The 21,860-nt window shown below is 33.5% G+C and overlaps 1 protein-coding gene and 1 pseudogene across 2 annotated transcripts; both read right to left on the reverse strand.

Moving 5' to 3' along the window:
* Nucleotides 1-7,239: 7,239 nt before the first annotated feature.
* On the reverse strand, nt 7,240-10,785 carry LOC118048157 (WRKY transcription factor WRKY24-like; annotated as a pseudogene).
* A 4,442-nt stretch (nt 10,786-15,227) lies between these two features.
* On the reverse strand, nt 15,228-19,104 carry LOC118048156 (F-box/LRR-repeat protein 3). Of its 2 annotated transcripts, XM_073409761.1 has the most exons (9): nt 18,662-18,798; nt 18,242-18,557; nt 17,725-17,850; nt 17,449-17,550; nt 16,965-17,358; nt 16,754-16,883; nt 16,293-16,587; nt 15,932-16,183; nt 15,228-15,583 (listed from the first exon to the last, which is right to left on the reverse strand). In XM_073409761.1, coding segments are annotated over exons 1-9 (1,671 nt in total). In that variant the 5' UTR covers nt 18,664-18,798; the 3' UTR covers nt 15,228-15,529. The 2 variants fall into 2 exon arrangements, with proteins under 2 accessions (XP_073265862.1, XP_034913625.1); XM_035057734.2 differs by having other exon boundaries at nt 18,242-19,104.
* Nucleotides 19,105-21,860: the final 2,756 nt, after the last annotated feature.

Here is a 21,860-nt window from a genome sequence, read left to right on the forward strand (position 1 = left end):
AATATTGGATGCTTTTCTTTCACCACATCGAAGAGCATAGTTTTAACAACTTGATCACTTATTTTGTTATTCCTAAGCCTGTACTGGTTTGGATTTAAAAAATTTTGAAAAAAATTAATTGGTCTGATTTGATAACAAACCAGGATTAACTCAAATTTAATAAAATAATTATATATAACCTGCCAAAAAATCATTAAGTTTTCTTAGCAAATTTTATTTTCGTCAAAACAACTTTATTTTTATTATTTTTTTTAAAAAATGAACCTCTCGATTTGTGATTCTATCTTACCTGAGCCGATCCTGGAATTAGTTTTAAAAAATGAATGGTGCTTGATAACGAATCCTGTGGGAGCACTTCTGACTCAGTTTCATGATCACACTGATGATTGCCTACAGATTGCTGAGGTTCATCTTCCAATACAGTCAACGCCTTCTTTCATCCTTCCCTTTACTTTTCCCAATCTCAAGTTGTTTGTACAGTTTGCGACCTACAAACATTGATGATTCATGTGCCAATGTCCAAGAAATTATATTCCATCAATTTAAAATGAAAATTGGATTTTGTGAAAATTAATGACACAATTTATGATGTTTTTCGTTAACATGTTATATGCTTTTTGTCCGGATATAATTATTTTATCACTGATATAATTTAAAGTAGATTATTATTTTATATTCATCTTGTTGTTTCGATTTTTTTTGTTTTCATGTTTTTACAAAGGGTTATTTCTTGATTCCACCCTTGTCGGTCTATACTAAGAGATACTCTATGAAAAAAAAGAAAAAAAAAAGCATTCCCTCTAATCAGGCAAATAAAGTGGGATAAAGAAGCAAAGCATCGAATCTTAAAATGGAAAGAGAAAAATTGTTTATTAAATTGGGAAGATATAAAAAGCCTTTGGATTCCAAAGAAAGAAATTAAAGCTTTCTTTATATATCTTTTAATTTATTGCTTCCCTCTCAACCTTACAGATTATATTCTTCCCAGACGGTGGGGCTCGTTGCCAACACTAATCAATGGCTTGGGCATGAGAGTGCTGAGCAGGGAAATAATCCCTCTCTCTCTTCTCTGGAGATGATTAAATTGTAAATGCTCATAATTTGTACAGTTACAATTATACAAAGTGAGAGCCACCTCTCCCAAAAGTCTAATCATATCCATGATCTTCACCTTGTAGTTGAATTCTAGATTCCACTTGCAAAACGACATCATCCAAAGCCAAAACTCTAGATTCCAGACCACAACAGATTTCTTGAGGTGGAAGAAGGATATGATATGATGTATAAGAGAGACTTTACCTGCTAAGAACAGTGGATTTCTTACGGTTTTATCAATAAATTCATAGCATCAGTTAGCAGAAACTCAGAGCTTTTTTCTTTTATATTAGAGCTTCTTCAAACTCATTAATGGACCACATGCAAAAGAGTTGTAGTAGTTGGAGAATCCGCATTAATATTATTTTCCAAATATAGTTTTTTTTTTGGTACAGCTCATGCCGGCAATATGAGCCAGCAACTTGTTTTCTAGTAGCTGGAGGATTTTGCTGACAATGGTATTCCAGAATTTGATAATGATCAATAATGATATAATCAATTATCTTCCAAAACAAATAATCAATTAATTAGACTATAAGAGAATGTTATTGATAATGATATAATAGAATTGTTGCATGTAACTTTTCACACTATTTTTATATATTCTGATAGTTTTCTCATTCATTTTTCCCGGAAAGAATAATGCATATATCTTATATTAAAAAGAAATTTAAAAGGTGAAGGATTTTATTGGCTATGAAAAAAATAAAATTCAGTGATCAAATTTGAGAATGAGGTAAAAAAATAATAAAATGAGTTTCATTTGATGTTAATTAATTTTATTTGATGAGAGGTGTTCCATTGATGTATTGTTTATCCTTTATCTTGTGAGGTAGATTAGGGTTAGGGTTGAGAGAGAATTTTTTTTGACCAATTTAGAAGTGTTTTGAGTTAATAATTGGGTTTATTGATATTATAAGGATATTTATTAGCTATTTTTATGTGAAAATAAATTTTGAGGTTAAAAAAATCCCAACCTGATTTTTTAACCATCTTTTTAGTGATTAGATATTAGATAATCAAAAAAGTATTATTGCATAATAAAATAAATAAAAGGCTCGAACGCCTAGCCTTGTGGATCTACAGGCAAGATCTTTTCTTTTATTAGGCCAGACATGCTGGTCGTCTAGGCTTAGGTCGCTGGTCTTTTTTTTTAACTTTAATTTTTTAAAAATTTAAATGAATTAAAATAAAGTGTTTAAATATATGTGTGAAATGTCCAACCAAGCATGTATTTAGTTTTAATTGAGATTTAAAATAAAAAAATTAAAAATATTTGTGATATTTTTTAATAAAATATAGTTTAATTTTTTCTTGGTTTTCAAATAGGATTCTAACATTTGTTCTTTAATATTAGAAGGCATTCTTTTTGTTTAACCCTACATAATTTTCAATTCTTTTAATTAAATATATGTATCATTTTTTTTTACAATTATTTTGTTTATCGCAAAAAAAAAAGGTTGAAAATGACTATACACTCATTTTTTTATGTTAAAATCTTTTTTTTTGTTTGTTTAATACGTGGTGAAGCTGGAGTCAAACAAGGACGCAATATCCTTGAAAAGAAGGCTTTAGGCTTCAGCTTTCCACTTTTCAATCTAGACCAATAGAAGCCAAAGTTGTAGCATATAACCTTCACATGAGCACAGGCTTAATGTTGATGTGATTTCACATGTGTAGTGGTACAACTGGCAATCTTTTCCCCAAGTTTGGATGACATGGCATTGGCTTCTTCGAACCAAATAACAAAAAATGGTGGGGGTAATGAAGAGACGTGGGCTGGGCCTTGCAATGGCGATGCCGGATGGATGCTGACAGAGAAAACCACGACAACCGGGCCCACATGGAAGTGGAGAGCCAATCCTCGAGCAAGAATATGTCTGTCGACGTCCCCGGTACCTTATGATAGAGGAGTGGAATTGTAAATTGAGAGAGAGAGAGAGAGACGAATGTTTTGGGGAAATGAAATTAAGGACGATAAAGCAGGTTGAAGAACAATCTTGAGTGAAGGAACCATAATTAATTCTTTGACTCTGATTGGATGAGTTGCCTTGTCCAATCTTTCTGGCATGGCCCACAGCCATCATGTGACGGCCGGGTGGGGCCTACACTTGCCCCTTCATAGAAGGCGAAACCAAAATTAATATTTCTTCAACATTATAAGCGATAAAAAACCTGAAATAATTGATTATAAAAAATGAATTTTCAATATTATAGAAGAAAAAAAAAATCTGATTGAGACTTAGTGTTTATCTGCCAGGAATATCGTCTCACCACTAGAAGTTCTAATATTATTACGAAAGCTTAGTAATAACATCGTAAGAAGCCATATGCTCCACAAGAATAATAATCTAAGAAAATCAAATAAAATATTATGAAATGAACATTTCATTTTTATATATAAATAAATAATTTAATTTAATTTAATTTAATTAAAAATAAAATAAAATTTCTTCAAAAAAGTTAAATTTTAAAAAGATAAAATAAAAAAACCACGAGAACTTAGATTATTTTCAAAATCAATAAAAAATCCTAAAAATAAAAAAAAAAGTTGAGATGCTCACTTCATATTTCACTAACTTTAAAAATAATATAAAATTTAACAAATTAAAATCTATTTCAAATTTCTGCTAATATTTCACATAACCCTAACTCTCCCATAAATTAAAGATTTCTTTCCCTTTCTTGATAAAACATTAAAATAAAACAATAATAAGTGGAGAGACATCTTACCTCCTATTTTTTCACACAATTATATGAGTTCCCTTTGAAATTTCTCTTCCCAATTTCCTTCCTCTCCTTGATTGCTTGTTTCTCTCTCTAGAAGCCAATCTCTTTACTTTTGCTAACCCAAGTAAATCTCTTACACTAATTTCTCTCAATATCCCTTTCTTACAATCCCTTTAATTTGCTTTCTAAAGCATATTCTTTAAAGAAAGAAAGAAAGTTTGAATGAAAAGCACTCTCCCTTCTCCCTTCAAAGCTCTCGGTATGAATAGTACCTTAGAGGGTTTATTTTTACCTGGGACTTACACTCGTACATTTTTAAATTACAAATTTCACAATCATTATATCCATTTAATACTTATTTAAACTCTTTCTAAGCATTTTTTTTATTATATAATTAAATAAAGCATTTAAAAAAATAAACTTATTAAACTCAATAGAATTTATTATCCAAGTTACAAGTTTGCTAAATTAACCTAAATTAATTAAAATAAATTTAATATGTCGTTTTCTCAATATTGTTTTTTTTTTTAAATGTCATCTTGAAAATATTTTTTAAAGCCAAAGCATAGTTTTAGTAGTTGTCTGAGTTTTTTTTAATTCATCAAATCAATTGAGTCACACTAGTATAATTTCTATACAATTTAATTTAAAACTTGAGTTAGATAAAAAAAATATAAATAATAAATTTCAGGTTTAACATGTTAAATTATGTTTAATAACAATAAGTTTAATGGAGTAAATGAAAGCATTGAGAAAAATGATCTCTTGCAACTGTTATTAGAACGGGCTCTTTGACCCACCTGGTCCAAACAATCTGGAATGAATGGGCTTGCTCAGGATTTTTGTGCGTGTTGGCCTGGCCTATATTTTCCTTTTAATAGGGGTTTTGATGTTAATGCCATAACACACAAGTATTATCTGCATAGCTGCTGAAGCAAAAATAATCTCCATGTATTGCTACCACACACGAAAGTAAACTGACCATGATATTTACTCACAAATTATATATTTTATATGAGTAGGAGAGTGATATGCTACGAGTATCCAACAATATTAAAAGAAACTCCATGTATTTTAGATGCGCACTAAAAAATATTGAAATAATATAATGATATTTTTGTCTCTCAACTCAAAAAACTTAACACAGGCGTTTAAAGAACATTAGAGTCTTTCCACACGAACCATTTCTCATTATTACCAAGTAGAGCGGGGATAAATTAGTATTGACAAATTCAGATTTCAGAATTGATAAGTTATATAATCCATTTGGAGCTGAGAACAATGTTCAATCAAATCCGGCGAAATTTGTGAGAATTAGAGAGAATTTTCATCAACTACTATCCTTGAATAAACTCTGGAGTCAAATTAAGGAAGGCCTTGCTATTAGTTTTCCACAGCTGTCTCATTCCCTAGATTTTTCTTCATGTAGAACTTTATTTGTAATATATGGTTTGATTTGTTTCTCGGAGTCAACTTCGAAATTATAGATGTAACTTGCAAATCCTTGACAGTTTTGCAGTAACCCTTGATTGGACGGCGAGGAAAGTTTTGTTGAGAGAAAAACCAGAATCACTTTTCATATATTGCCATTTCATCATCAAATTATTTCGTGCATTATGGGATTGGAGAAGCTTCCAGTCTGAACCGGCATCGTACCCTCAAGTTATTTTACTGAGCTAAATTGATCCCTACTTTATTTTCAAGCCCTCTGTCCTTCCTTCAAAACTATTCAATGGTCTGCACATGGATGGTGGGGCCACCATTCATCCTTTTGTAGAATCTATCCGACCAGTGCAGAAGCTTCTCAATCTGTAGTATCCTTATCTGGGAACTGCAACTCAATGTAGTTAAATGCTTTGGTTCCTGTGTAGTGAGGTTGCAGATTTTGGCCGACCTGTCGGTGTCTTCAGCAGTTCTCTTGACAAATAGGATGAGAGAAGGAGCAGATAACATATTTACAGATTCCTCAGCAGCTGCCATTAGTATGGGATTCCTTGCATTCATATCACTGGCTATATCAGCTCTTATTTCAGGATATAAACTATCAACTCAAACTCACATTTAAATTTCTGTCTCTTGGTTTGTGATTCTTTGTATATGTTGATTGTTTCATAGGTGAACTACTTAATGTACTGCTGATGTGCATCATGAGAATTATAATCCATCTCGTAAAGCTGAATCTAATATGCAAAAGGATGTAGATGGTCCAATAACAAGAGCGAGAGCAAAACAACTACAACGGGCCATGACAAATCAAATTGCAATGATTGAAGCTGCGTCGGAGTTAAAAATTAGCAATCAGTTTGAAATTGATTCAAGGGTGCTTATTTGCCTACAATTGAAACTTGGAGATGTGAAAAGTCCTTAATGGTTCTTTTCATGCTGGGCTACTTGTATTTGAATTGATAATGCAAGTGAAGGAATTGATGTTGTTTACGGTCAAAATAGTAGATGGATTTGAACCCGAATTTAAAGTCATCCAATGCATGTGAAAGCAAGATTTATGTAGGTAAAATTCAAGTTCAAAACGTGATCTTTCTAAATTGTCCAACCATGATTGCATTGGACTTTTGTGTCAAAAGTTATAGCTGTTTTAAATTTGGTCTGCTTAGGTTTTAGAAATGTAAAAAAAAAACATGTATTAGTTAAATTTGTCTACTTACTTTATTAAAAGTCTAGTTTTTAGGCTTGACTTCTGTCATGTTGAATTCACCTAACTTTGAAGGAATGTTCCAAAGATAAAAATATATATCAGAATATGTAATAAACACTTATGGCCAAGATTTGAAAATTTAATTCAGAGAATTAAGAGTTGTTCTTCCAAATTTGTTTTGTGAAGAACCCTACCTGACTTATCACTCTTCAATCACAAAGAGTGTGGCGTCCAGATCGACTTATCAAAGTATTATTCTAGTCTATCCTCCATCTTATTTACCTTAAATCACTACAATCCAGCCTAAATACCAAAAGAAAGACAACACAACCAGACCCATCCTTCATCCATTTTCATTAAAATCATTGTTGCCGATTTTCGAATCATTCACGGCACATCAACTGCTGAGTAAATCTCTGTGTTGAATAGAGAAAAGCGTGCGCTGAAGCCCTTGTTTAATTTGTTTGTATCTAATACAGGAGAGGGATCTATTATTTTACCCTTCATATTTATTATTTTATGAGCTGCATTCATGGTTCTGTTTTGGAAAAGCTGTCCAGAGAAAAAGCATTTCGTGTTTTCGAGTCCTTGGCTCATTATGAGCAAATGATAAATTACTGATCAATTATTGAAGGACCAATTCCACGATTATAGCAAGCAAAGAAATAGAAGGTTGACCCAAGATTTACAGAGGGTTCAGGAGGGGGCATAATCTGGTAGCAGAGGAACTTTTAAAGTCCATGGTTAAATGAGACTGCATAAAAAAAAAGAACATTTAGCTTTCTACTTAAATAACCTTAAACAATGATACATGGGAGTAGTCTGCTGAGCTTCAAGGGGCCCCCAAAACAAATTAAAAAATGCACTAAATCTATATCAATATACAGTAACACAAACATATCTAATTGAAAATGTTTTTTCTGTTGCTATCTTTTCAAAAGTTAAAAGTCCTTTTTAGCTCAGGAAGCAATAAAAAAAATGACTTATTCTTGGCTCGTCCTTGTCTTTAGGGAAGACACCCTCAGAGTATTGTGTTTGATTCATGTAGGTGCTGGTCTGCTTTCCAGAACCTCAGTATCCAAAACTCCCCTGACTCTGTAACATTTGTAGGGTAAATGGTGCTTGACTCCCTGATGTTGGCAATGATCTTGTGATGTTAAGGGAGTTTGGATGATAGCTTGTCTGGTTAGAATGACCGGCCATGACAGAAGGCCTTATAGGGATCGGAGCATTGGCAGTGCTGTTAGCATTGGATGGAGCTTTGTTCACATTGCCCCTGCCCCTGGCGGCCGGAACATCATGGTTGTGTTTTCCTTCGTAAGTTGTAATCACAGCTCTCAAATCATGTGATGCTCGCTCTACATGTTTTCTTACAGGACAACCAGCAGATGTACATTTGTAGTAGCTCCTGCTTATCAGAAAATTGTAACAATTAAGAAACCAAGTGATGACCACAATTAAGGGCAAACGATCCCTTTGCATCAAAACTTGGATGAAGGGCAAGCACTAATTTACCTTGGATTTGGATTTCCCCTGACGACTTTCTGCCCGTATTTTCGCCATCTATAGCCGTCATCAAGTATGTCAATGTCACTTGTTGTTTGAACCACAATTCTAGATTCTCTAACAGGTTTGCTTCCACCACCTAAAATACTCTCATTTTCGTTCTGTCCCGGCCTGTAAATTCACAAAATAACATGATTAAGCTCACTATCCAATTTAATCTCAAGAACAAAAGTAAGGCCATGAAAGACAATCTTTTCCTGGCTTACCATCTTTTGGCATCAGGTTCGTTTTCGTTGTCCTCTCCTCCAGAATTGCTAATCGGTGAGCTATGGTCAACATCATCCTCCCCAAGTGAAATCGAAGAGTCCTCCTGCATCATGCCAGACTCCATTGGTGCTCCTGATTGATAAGAGATATCAGAGTTGGCACCTCCAGAAGGATAAACTGATTGAGAGGATGATCTTCTAGTGGACTGAGGCTTGGAATGGTTGTGACTTCCTTTATAAACTATTTCAGTAATCTGTCCATCCAAAGAACTCTCCACTTTTTTCTTCGTTGTGCAATTCGGATATGTGCACTTATAGTAACTCCTCGGATTCTCACTTCCTTTAAGTTGTTTTTGTCCATATTTTCTCCACTTGTATCCATCCTCTGACCTTCCATTCTCCCTCATATAATGACCTGCTTGATTGTATTGGTTGTAACTCGGTTGAGGAGCAGTGCTGTTTTGCATGTTTGCTTGTTGTAGCGGAACCAATTCTGAGGAGAAACTCTGAACTGGTGCAGATTCTGATTTCACTCCTGTTTTCTGATCTAATGAAAAGTCAGTTTGCTTCGACTGGTTAAAATTCCATTCTTCATGTTTCCTCTTCAGTGATTTCTCCTGTCAAAGTGGAATCACAGCAGGTTATGAAATAATTCGATAGATGAACGATACTAAAATTCTCAGGATCCCATAAAGCGATGGACCTAATTTTGTTCTGACACACGCACAGGAATAAACAAGAGATTTTTGTCTATAAATACTTGTTATATTTGTCCAGGCCAACCAGACAAATAGGAAAGAAACGAAGGTTTTGTCCCTCAAGAAGCAAATGAAATTTACTACAAACTCAAGTTTAGTGTTTTTTTTTTTTTTTTTTGGGGGGGGGGGTTATAAATCAGGAAGTTTTCTTGCAATTATTTTGAATTTTACAATTGCATTAATAATTTTCAATAACAATTAAAAGGGTCAAATGTTGACTACTCGGCTGTGTTTTATTTAAAACACAATCAGCAACCGTTTAATAATAAAAAAAACTTGATTTATTGTGCATGGAGCCCATGTGTTTTTTGCGTTTAAAACACTGAAAATGAAAAGCATAAAAAACCTGCTTTTCATGCACTGTAGCCTGTAAAAACTAACGAACAGTGCAATTCACTGTTCACATTGCATTGTTCACGTGAACAGTGCAATTCACTAGCACTGTTCACTGTTTTGTTTATTTTTTTTTTAAAAAAAAAAACTAGTTTAGAGAATTAAATTCATTCGCGATGTGAACAATATTTTTTTCTTGAAAAACTAATATAGAGTGAATTAAATTTACTCGCACAATAATATTAATTTTATATCTGATAATATTTTATCTAATTTTATTACACACTCAAAAAATTATAAAAACTATAGTTTTTATCGGATGAATTTTGTATGTAATGGAATTATAAATATTTAATGGAATAATAAAAAATATTTTATATAAAATATTATTTTTTTCATGATGTAATAGGAATAATTAATTTTACAATATTTAAATTTAAAACCATCAATAGTAATATATATTTTTTAAAATTATTTTATAATCTTAATTTCAAAAAGCATTTTTAACCAAACACATTAAACTATTTTTTTTTCAACCTTCAATTTTAACCACAGTTTTAATCAAACATCTATTTTTTCAAACCAACCTCAACTAAAAATACTTTTTATAAAACAACATTTTTAAACCGTAACCACAACTACTACCGCAATACCAAATATCCATGAAACTGTGAATGATGTGTAGAGAAAAGTACCACTACAACACTGTTTGAAGAAGATTGAAACAAGGATGATGATGAAATTGTCGGAGGTCTTGTTTGGGTTTGGAAAGAGAAATCACTGCAGTCTTTCTCTTCTCCGCTAACACCTCGCTGATTGTCATTAGAATTACTTCTCCAGTTGAAGGTTTGACCAGCAAAAGACCCACTTGTTGGAGATGCAAGAGCCTGAAAAAACATGACATAAATAAGACACTAAAAAGAAAAAAGGAGGCAAACCCATTTATCACCGTAAGAAACATGTCCACGCGAGTACAATTCAGTCCAAGAACTTACATAGGAAGTAGGGAAGAGTACAGGTGATTCCAAGAGCTCAGTTGGGCTTAAACGAGGAGGAATGGCCCAGTAAGAAGAAGGAGAGACTGGGGGAGGAAGAGAGGGAGTGAAGGAGGTTGAAATGACTTGAAGTTTGGGATTTCAGTTCCATTTCTATCATTAGTTCCATGGTCATAAAGTCCCCAGCTTAGGTTGTCCATATATTTGTTATTACCAGAAACAAGATCAGTAAGAGAAGGAGAAGAGAAAGTCATGATTTGGGTTGGGAGAGAGAGGTTAGATGGAGAATTTATAGTAGCAGTTATGCTTGCAGAAGCTGAAGATGCCATGAAATTTGAGAGATTCAGAGGAGTTTTTTAAGGGGGTTGTAATGGAAGATATAAAGGGTTGGATGTTAGCACAAATGTCGATGAGGTATGATGATCTCTCTCTCTCTCTCTCTCTCTCTCTCTATGCTTCTTCTGAGTTCTGAGAGGCTAAAAGCAAAGTTTGACCGTGGAAAAATATTTTTGGGTCAAGGCCACGAGCTTTGACTGGACTTGTCCCACATTGAAAATGGCGGCTTCAAAACTCAGCCACTGTGATTAATTACTTGCCTGGAGGTTGCATGGTTAGCCACCTATCTTGCATCCGATTTGCTCAATTTAGAGCAGCATCATCAATCGCTTCACCCCTCCCTTTATGGGTTGTTGGGGGCTTCTGTCCTCCTGGATCTTGTTCATCCACGTCTACAAAAAAAAAATAAAAAAATAAAAATTGATACTTCATCAATAAATATCTAGGATGTGTGCGAATTGCATGAGATGATTAACAAAGATAAATCCAGCTAACAAGTAATTGTGTTTTTAAAATTCTTACATTGAGACTCTAGTGACTACGATATGTAAGTGAAAATAAGATGAAATGATTTTGAGTATTGATTTGGGAAAGAAATTTAAAGTATCAAATTCAAATATTAGGATGAGTTTTTTTTTTTAAAAAAAAGTTCTACATGAATTTCAAAAAAATAGAAGGCAGTTCTCATAAATCTAAGAAAGTTGCATTTGAATTAATATAAGTTCAAGAAAGGAAGGTAAATTTATAAGTTCTTAGTAAAGATCTATTAACCCCTTATTTCAAGAATTTCCATTGATCTTTTCATAAATGTAAGAAAATTACATTTGTTCATATTAAATTAATTAATAAGTTCTTGATGATCTTCCAAAATTTAAAATGCTTAGGAATAGATGGTTTAGTTGTTGGATTATGGGTTAATCATATCTTCTATCAAAATAGTCTATTTTGTATTGTTTATGAAATTTGTAGCTTGTTGTAAAAAGCTTGTAACATGCAAAATAATTTTTTTTGGGTGAGATTTGAGAACTCTCAAATAATAAAGTTAGTGATCTTTAAATAAATTATTATAATAAATTAGAGAATAAACATTTATGGTTAAGAATGAAAGTGTTTATTTTTAATTTTGATACAATAAATGCTCTGAAATTAAAAATGTATTTTTGTAGAGAATAAGTATTGTGAATCTTTTACTTATGTGATTATAATGGTATTTAAACCCTTGAGTTTTATCTTTTTTTGCAAAGGATAAATTAAAGTGTAATTTTGCATTAATAGCATTAATGAATGCTAACTATTTTTTACACACAACTATTAATGTGAGATGAAATATCTCTTATATTAATATTAAAAGGGGGGATGAGAGATGAATATCCTTATTATTAATATTTTATATTAAATGTCATTAGAATAAGCAAACAAGAGCATATAATGATATTTAGGCCTTCAGTCCTTTGTATTTGGCATGTAGCCGAGTCTAAAGATATTGGGTTTGGCAGGACATTATACTCATGTTTAATTGGACTTGACATGCAACCAAGCACAAGGTCAATGAGTCGAGAAAGTTTCCAGACTCATGTCCAATTAGGCTCGACACATAGCTAAGCCCAATGTCAATTGGTTTGAGGAGGTCAATAGACCCATGCCTAATTGAGCTCGACATGTAACTAAACTCAAGAACGTTGGGTTTGACAGCTTGTCAGACTCATACTTACTTTGACTTGGTGCGATGTCAAACTTAAGTGGATATGGGTCATGTGAGCTTTCTAGACCCATCTTCACTCGGGCTCGACATGCAGCCGAGCCCAAGATTATTAGGTGTGGCAGCTCGCAATACCTGCATCCTTATTGGGCTCGACATGTGGCTAAGCCCAAGAGCACTTGGTTTAATAGGCTGTCAATGCCATATTAACTTGGACTTGACATGTATTTAGATCTAGGGACATTGAGTCTAGTAACTCGCTAGACCTATACTCCTTTGAGTTTGACTTGTAGCCACGTTGAAGGACATTAGGTTTGACAACTCACCAGACTCATGTCCAATTAGGCTTAACATGTAACTAGCTCTAAGGATATTGAGTTTGGAAGTATGTTAGACCCATGTTATATCAGCCCGATATTCAACTAAACCTAGAGATGTTAGGTATGAACGAAAGCCCCACATGTTTATAAATAAATTTTCACTTTCCTTTTTGACCAGTGATTTAGAGACTCATAATTTGATTTTTCATGAAGTGTAAAAAGTACTGAACCATCAGTTCTATTTAAAGGTTTGATAAAGTCAAGGAAGCATAATTAAAGGTGTATTTAGCATTGTTGTTGAAAGAATGGAAGGCAAATTTACAAGTTATTTTTATTATTTAAAATTGGTTTCATTGTTAGTGCCTTACAAGTGTATTTACCTATTATTTAAAAACTATTAGGTGGCTTGCCCCCTTATAAAGCCAACAATTATCATTTCGTAAAAGATATAACAGAAAGGAAAACATGGACCATGGTTCCATAGCAAGAATACAAGTTAAGGGTGATTGATTTTTTTATTCCTGAGAATGGCGATTTCAAATATCAAAACTCTAAGTCTAGACTACTAACTTTATCCTTAATATCATATATTCTCTTTCTAATTTTAAAATATTCTTTGATTTCTTCAAATAAATATTTTTTTCTTGTAATTTTAAAATAAACAACTGTGAAGAAGGATATGATGCTGTGCACTCAATTTTTTGACTACTAAGCTCGTTGAGTCAGCTATGTTACTAAAATACTAATTGCCAGAAAACCTTTTCGCCGTGAAGAAAAGAAGCTTAATATTTTTACTCTCTCAAGTTTGTCAAGCTGTGAGCGAGCAGCTCGGGGCATCAAGTTTGACCATTTCTCAATTTCACTCTTGTGTGAGATTTATATTAATATAGATTGTATGAGAGAAGCAGCTCGCATACAGGTTCCATGGTGTAGCTGGTGGTTAGCACTCTGAACTTTGAATCCAGCGACCTGGGCTCGTCTTCCGGTGGGACCTTTCCGACATTATTTGAACCTTTTTCTTTTCTTTATTTTTGCCCCCCACCCGACCACGAATCATTTATGCAGCAGGGAATAGCCAGGGAGCACTACTAGAAAATGAATGAAAACTAATAGAATTATCTACGGAAATCAATCCGTCTTTATTTTTGTTTGCATATATGAATAGACAATACCCGTTTTCGTGATGCAGTCAATATATATTAATAAAATATATTCGTCAGTATATCGATTATATCACCGATAAATTATATAGTTTTTTTTAAAAAGTTTATAATGATATAATGACAAAGATTTTTTTCAGATGAATTTACCAATAAAATGACTAAGAGATTCAAACCAGGATCTCCATACAGTGACGTGACACAGTCACCATTAGACTTACCAACATGTATACCGATGGAATGATTCCATCGATGATTCAATCGGTAAAAGCTATAGTGACGTCTCATGTTGTTTCATGGAAATATAAAAAGATAATATGTTTCATTATGATAATGGTTGTTTTTAAAAATATTTTTATTTAAAAATATATTAAAATAATAATTTTTTATTTTTTAAAATTTATTTTTAATATTAAGACATTAAAATTATCATTAAAAATATAAAAAAATTCAAAAATTTTCAAAAGCAACAAACACACGCCTTAGCAAGGAGGCAATTTTACTTATCCAATTCCAAAAGATGTTTGACTTTGTCAAACAATATTGTTTATTGGAATAAAAGTGGTGACGCATTGAAAGGGAAGAGTTGACCATGTCCCTACTGAAGAATTGACCCTTGCATTATGGCTATATAAAACTATTAATTTTGTTGCAAACAACCCAGGTTTGGAGTTTGTTCAGTCGGAGATGAGAGAAATTAAGCTGCTTTTTTGAGAAAAGAGAAGAAGAATCTTCTTTGGGTTTGTAGTTTTAGATTCTGAGGTTCTTCACTAATTCTTCAAAAAAGTAATATATTTATGTTTGATGAGTTCTATTTATAAAGATATTTTAAACATTAGATTTAATGGATCTCTTCAAATTTATGTGAATATAAAAAATGAAATGTCCATTTGAAATGTAATATTTCAACACTCTAAGCCTTTGTTAATCCTCTTCACGTTTTTTTTATTTATTATTATTTTAAAAAAGAGGCTTTTGCTATTCCAAGGCCCATGAATTCCTATATGGGCTATTGGAAGCCTCTTTTTGGATTTTCAGGAGTGGGCCAAGAATTTATCACCGCTCTTGGATGTCGAAACTATGAATTAGTATAATAAAATCCAGCTCGATCTAGAGAGTTGGCGCAAGCTGGATTGACATGGTTGAATACAGGTAATCTGATGGATTAACTGGTGTTAAAACTCAGTTTGATTTTAGTTTTTTTTAATAAAATTATTTTTTTTTTTAAAAATAAAATCTCAAATGATTTCATTTTAATTAATTCAAGTTACTCGTAATTTAAATTTTAAGCTGAGTCATATTCATAATGAATATATCATTCGTTAAAATAATATTATTATGATATTGTTTTTTGAACTTGTCATGCGAGCTTAATAGAAAACTTAAGTAAAGCATTTTATTTTGTTTGGTTCCATGCTTATGTGTGTACAAGTCACCGCTTGCTCCCAAGCTGTCCAGCTAAAAGACCATCAGGCCTTCCTGATCTTACCTTTTCTTGTATAATACAATTAGGAAAGAAAGGCTTAAACATGATCACTAGCTGCATCAAACCTTGAACATGACCGGAATTCACACCGGCTATACATCAAGGACAACCTTCGTCTTCCTCTCAGCTTGGAATCTACCATTTGCTGGCAAGAAAACTTGTCGTCCCCAATGACCACAGCTTTTGCTGTCTCTACTGAGCCATGTCTTCCCACTGTAACTTGTAGCACTTTGGATCTAATTCAGCCTGTCAATCATAACAACCAGAACATTAATCTTCAAGAGTTCCAAATCACTAAATGTGTTAGGTGAATGACAATTATCTACATATGCTTTGCTTAATTCACCAAAAGAGGGGGGTTGGAATCTGTATATGCTTTGGACTTTAAAAACGGTGGTTGATGGGAATATCAAAATTTTACAGTTCTGGGAATCTAAAAAGGGTAGAAGAATGCATGCATGTGCACAAATATTATCGTATAGTACTAGAACACATTGAGGTACCTTTGTGATCATGACAGATAATATCAGATTAGGCTAATCAGATATAGTTTATGGACATATTGAGCCAACTCGTCATGAATTAAGGAGATACCTGAAACTCTTTATCTCTCCACTCAAACACACAACAACGTGCTTCCAAATGTTCAAAAAGAGGCTGTGGAAGCAACGATTTAAAAGATACGTGGAGCTTCACTTTTGTTAATCCTCCGCATGCCAACAAGGCAGCTGACAATCCACTTGGAGTCAAGCCCTTCAAGTGCAGGACTGTCATGCTTTGCAGACAGCTGATGCTGGCAAGAGCCAATAGCCCCACATCTGTAACTGAGCTATACGATAAAGTAATCTGCAAAGAAAAGAATAGACCGTAACCACCTATGTCAGTTCTTGTTCTCAAGGTGTTGTTTTGGCAAACAAGTGAGACAATGGAGGCCAAACAGCCAAAGGGAAAATACCTGTCTGAGGTTCTGAGAAAAGTGAGCAAGCTGAAGCATTGCAGCATCACCAATGTTGTGACACTTCTTTATGTCTAGCTTATTGAGCTGCTTACACCCCGCAGCAATGGCTGCAAGACCTAAAGAAGTGATAAGAGGGCACCCTCGACTTTCAAATGTGTTTAACCTTGAGCATTTTGATAGTGCTAATAAGGAACTATCAGTAACGTCGATACAATATGACATATTTATCATCTCAAGACCGGAGCAACCTTGACAGATTGCGAGAGTGCCCAAATCTGTTATTCCAGCAGACCTGAATAAATGAAACTACAATCAGCTCATCATAAATCACTGATTGCTCATATTTCAATTACTTTCATTCCATTGACTAGAACCAAGGCAAATAGTAACAAAACATAGGCTGATCTGCCTAAGAGAATGAGAATGAGGGAAAAAATTCAAGGATTGCAACTAAATACCTGTACAAATCAAGCTCGGCAAGTTTTGAGCACTTCATGCCTATGTGTGAAAGTCCCTTGTCACTTATGTTTAGGCAAATTCCTATCTTTAAGCTCGAGAGTTTAGAACATTTGGAAATGGACTTCAGACCTGCATATAAAATGAGCATAAGTATGCTAGTTTATTATACAAGTACTTCTTACATACAAAGTGTGAGTGCAAAGGAAAAACCTTTGTCATCAATCTCATTATCTGTTAAGTCAAGCTCTTCAAGAAACTGACATTGCTGTCCAATAAAGACAAATGCTTCACTAGGAACTAAGGTACATGACTCCATTCTGAGGGAAGTGAGATTCGTGCATGAACTTGTGATGTAGGCAATAGAAACATCAGTTATCTTCCTACAGCATGTTATATCTAGCTTCTTCAAGTCTTTGTGCTTTGTTACAAGAGAAGAGAGACCTTCATCTGTCACTCCTAAACATTTACTCAAGCTCAGCTCGCCTAGTGATATGCACCAATTTCCAATAGCTTTTAATCCAGCAGAGGTAACAGGACAACCATCTAGCTTGACAGATTGCAATATGGCAAGACTTCTCAAACTATTAGCCAGAGCTAGAGTGACCTGAAACAATGCCAACAAGACATTTGTAAGCGCGGGGATCAGAGAAAAACTGTTCAAATATTACAAAAAGAACAAAGTGAAAAAAATTACAGGAGAGCCATATGCGAAGGCTTGCCGTAGGCCTCCAGCACCACCTGTTAAGGATGATAAGCCAACATGACTGATGTTCTGGCAACTTGACATGTTGAGTGCCTGCGAAAGGAAGATTTAAATTAATTTGTCAGACATATTACTTTGGTGTGCAATTGAAGTGGACTTTCATTCAGTCAAGTGCAAAAATAGTGTATATTTTACAGTTACCCACAAACATTATATTATATTTGTCATCTGCGAGCATAAAATTTGATGATTCGCAAATCAATATACCTTCAGCGACTTGCAGCCGTGTTTGAGGGCAGCAAGGCTATCGTCATCAATACCAAAGCATCCTTCTAGAGCTATAGATTCAAGATATTGTAGTTTCAAAATGGCTGGTAAACATTTATTTGTAATCTGCACAGCAGGAAAACAGTGATGCGAGTATATAAGTTCATCGAAAACTTTCAATTAGATGACGCTTCGCAAACTTTCATTTCGGCTAATTACAAAAATTAGAAGCCAGGATTTCTTAAATGGAAACATAAACATGTAGGAAGAATATTTCCAGAGTTTATTCAAACCGATTAACATCTTAAAACACAACAAAAGTTATAAAATAAATACGAAGGAAAAATGCGAAAATTTCCAACTTGATGGTCCCAGCAAACAAATTAACCTATACTAGCTTAATTCAAGGCTTAATACAGCAACAAAGTAAATCCGTTCCCATATAAAACATTTAAATAAAAATGAAACAAAAACACAAGGAAACAAATTAACATCAAACCAAAAGTAATTAACTTACCTGCAAGTAAGAGAGATCCAAACTTCTAATCTCTTTACACTTAACAGCAATTAAACCAACCCCTAAATCACTAACACCTATGCACCATTTCAAGCTAATCAACCTCAACTTCTTGCAACCAACAGCAATACATCCAATTCCGGTATCAGTAATCAACTTGCACCTCACCAACCACAACCTCTCCAAATTCTTAGCCTCCGCCACCGCAGCCGCCGCCGCATCTCTCAACTCAGTCGCATTAGACAAGTCAATACTCACCAAATTCTTACAATTCAAAGCCAAACTCATCAACCCATTATAAGAAAAGGACCTTGACCTAGAAAGATCAATAGAATTCAATGAATCTTTGCAAATATTTGATATAACTGTCAAAGAACTGTTATTTAGTCGTAGACACAAAGAAAGATCAAGATGGCTAACATTTGGGTATCTGTTAAGAATTCTTGGAAGGTGTTCTTGTCGTAAAGGTTTAAGATTTTTCCGGTGTTTTGATTCTGCAATGTAAAATGACTTGCAAACTAAAGAAAAAGACTTTCTGTCAAAAGGGTTTGTGTTAGTGAAGTCTAAGATGGTAAAAATAATCTCTTCAGACAAGAGATCGAAGAAGTTGTTGGCGTTGGTTTGTGAGGTTTTTTGTATCTTCATGGTAAGAGATTTTGAAGCTTAAAAAGCTGTGATCTTTGGGTATGGCTTGCTTTGGGGTTTTGAAGGGAGAGGAGAAATGGTGACGTTTTTATACAAGGAAGGGGAGGTTTTTGAGGCTAAGCATTAACCGTTAACAGAAATATAAATGGTGGTGGTTTGTTGTTTAGATAGTTGAAGAGTAGGAGGGTCGTCGACTGTCGATTGATTGAGGAGGAAGGTTGTTCATATTACGGTATTAGCCTCGCGGGTCTTTCTTAAAAAGGGTTTTTTATTCTGTCTGCTCTACTTCGAAAGGACCAAATTCGCCTTGTAAATTGTTGGAATAGACTAACAATTTCCATTTAAATCAAATCTTGTTATATAAAATTATTTATTGTGATTTTAATAAAATCCCTATTACACAAAAAATATAAATCAAATATTTTCATGTAAAATAAATAGATAAAATAAGAGAGAGACTTAGAAATTAAATGTCCTTAACCTTAAATCAAAACTTATATTTTGCTAAAAAAATATATTGGACTAGAAATCTTATAAAACAAAAGGTATTTGTTTATATTCACTATTCAAACAAATCTGATAGATTCTTTTGAGAGGAAGAAAGTCCAAGTGAAGAGTGTGGGGGCATTACTGTCTTTTTGGTAGAGTATTGACAGACCTGTACGGGGGAGGACGAGAAGGACAAGGAGTGAGAAGGGAGTGTTGACGGGGGTAGTTTTGTCATTAAGGATGTCGTTGTCTTACCGCAAACTCAGACCATCTCATATGGTGAAGGACTATGTGAGGAAGGACAGGTTCAAGTGCAGCCCAGTACTGCTATTATTTTTTTTACAACATTAAAAATAAATCAAAAAATACTTTATTCTTAGTGGGTATAATTGAAATTGAAAAAGGAAGAAGCTGTACCTGAATTTTGTTTTGTATCTAATATATTAAAGGTTGAACTTGTACATGAATTTTGTTCTTTCAGAAAATTAATTTCATAGTACTGAAATTTGAACACCAATAATATTTATTCACATCTAATAAAATAAAATGTGAATTTTTAATAAAAAAAATACACAAAGATTTTAATTATAAGTTATCTCCAACCCCATAAATGTTCAATACTCCTAAAAAAACCTTTAGCAAAACCCATCTATTACTATTTATGTAGCTGGCGAGCACAAATATTATAAAGAAAGAATAGTTCTCTCGTGAATTATTGCAAAAGAAAGGAACATCACAGATCAAACATGCAGCAGGGTACTATGATCTCATGCACGTCTCGGTAAGAACCCTAAGTTTGTTTGCTAATCCTCTGCAAGTTGCCATCGCTTCACGCAAAAGGCTAAACACTCGACGTGATTATTCTTTAATAAGAACCCACAGCTTCACGCATCAGAACAACTTGACAAAATGACTTGGAGAGAACTTCTAGAGAGTGAAACTTCAAATATGGAATGAAGAGAGGTCCTTCTACAATGGGAGGCATCCCTCTTCCAATGTTTAAGAATTCCTACTGCTTGTACATGTTCGAATTAATTTGATAAAACTTTTTTTTTAATTATTATTTTCTTTTTGTGTGTGTTTTATATTCGAGAATTCTTCTTGCTGTATACTGCGGGGTCCAAAAAAGAAAGACAAGATACCCTCCCTTCGCCCTTTGGATTTGGACTGTAATAAAGGTTTTTTCCTTTTCCTTTTGTACTGAAATGTGTCCTGCAGAAATGGGACAAAAAAGAAAAGTCGATGAGACAATAACAAGTCCACGCACAGATTCACTTGTTACAGCACAAACGCTGTATCCTGTGATTTTCAAGCCCATCAGATCTTATTCTTTTTCGTTTTCTTTCTTTTATCTTGCTGGTGGAGGTGTTTTCTGCTGGTTGCTGCTGTGCTCCTCGTGTCTCTCTGCTCTATCTGTCCTCGTCCTCATCGTTTCAAAGAGAAAAAACATTTTACTCAATAAAATAGATTTATTCAGGGCTGAAATATTCTTTCAATTATTGTACTCGTATTTTTTTAAATAATAATAATAATAATAATAATAGATCATCTCTATTCCAAATATAAGATTTGACATTACTTTCTCGGTCCCAATATGCAGTCTAAATAAATAAATCTTCCAAACAGAAGCATTTGGAAAGGTGGGCAGACTTGATTAATTAAGGGAATATGCTAACGAAAAGCTAAAGCTGAAGAACTTTTGTATACGTGTGTATATCTGCTCGATGTTTTGTAAGATTATGAGAATAGATACTGCAAGGATTAAAAAAATAATTAAATGGTAGTTAAAAAAAAAAAAATCAATTCATTCCTAGGTGCACACAGCTTCTACGCGGGATACCATAACGTCATGCACTCCGTGTTTTGTACTAGCAAATTCGCCGGCACTTTATCGCAGAGATATTGTTCAAAAATAGATGTTGCAAAATGAGCTCACCACTTGATTTTTCTACGATGAAACATGTTTTTTTGAAAAATTAAAATAAAATGTTAAATTGCAATCACTGAAAAAAAATGACCTAAAGCTAATGGGGGAAATCAAAATATATATACCGAGACACTATAAATTGTTATAGTATTTTACTAATTATATGACCCCCCTGATACTGCGAATTAATTATTTTTATAAAAAAAATATAAAAAAAAATAAGATTTAAAAGTGTTTGGTCTTTCTGCAAAGTTATACCCAAAAGTCTTAGGTTTGGCTGTAACGTTTGACCTAAAAGTAATATTTATAATATTAATAATAACATTAAACTTGCACGATCCAAGTTTAAGTGGGTTTGGCTACAATACCAAACCAATAGCCCTAGATGTAGGTCTGGCTGCAAGGTTGTGTCATAAAAAGTGTGATAATTAAATAGATAAATTAAAAAAAAAAAACTAATGAAAAAAAAGAAAAAAAAAATATGAATTAATTGTGCTAACCCTTCAAAGCTGGTTAACTTATCAAACCTTGAATTCGTGTTATGAAAATTTGATAACT

The sequence above is a fragment of the Populus alba genome, chromosome 6 (genome assembly GCF_005239225.2).
Source record: "Populus alba chromosome 6, ASM523922v2, whole genome shotgun sequence".
NCBI classification, from domain to species: domain Eukaryota; kingdom Viridiplantae; phylum Streptophyta; class Magnoliopsida; order Malpighiales; family Salicaceae; genus Populus; species Populus alba.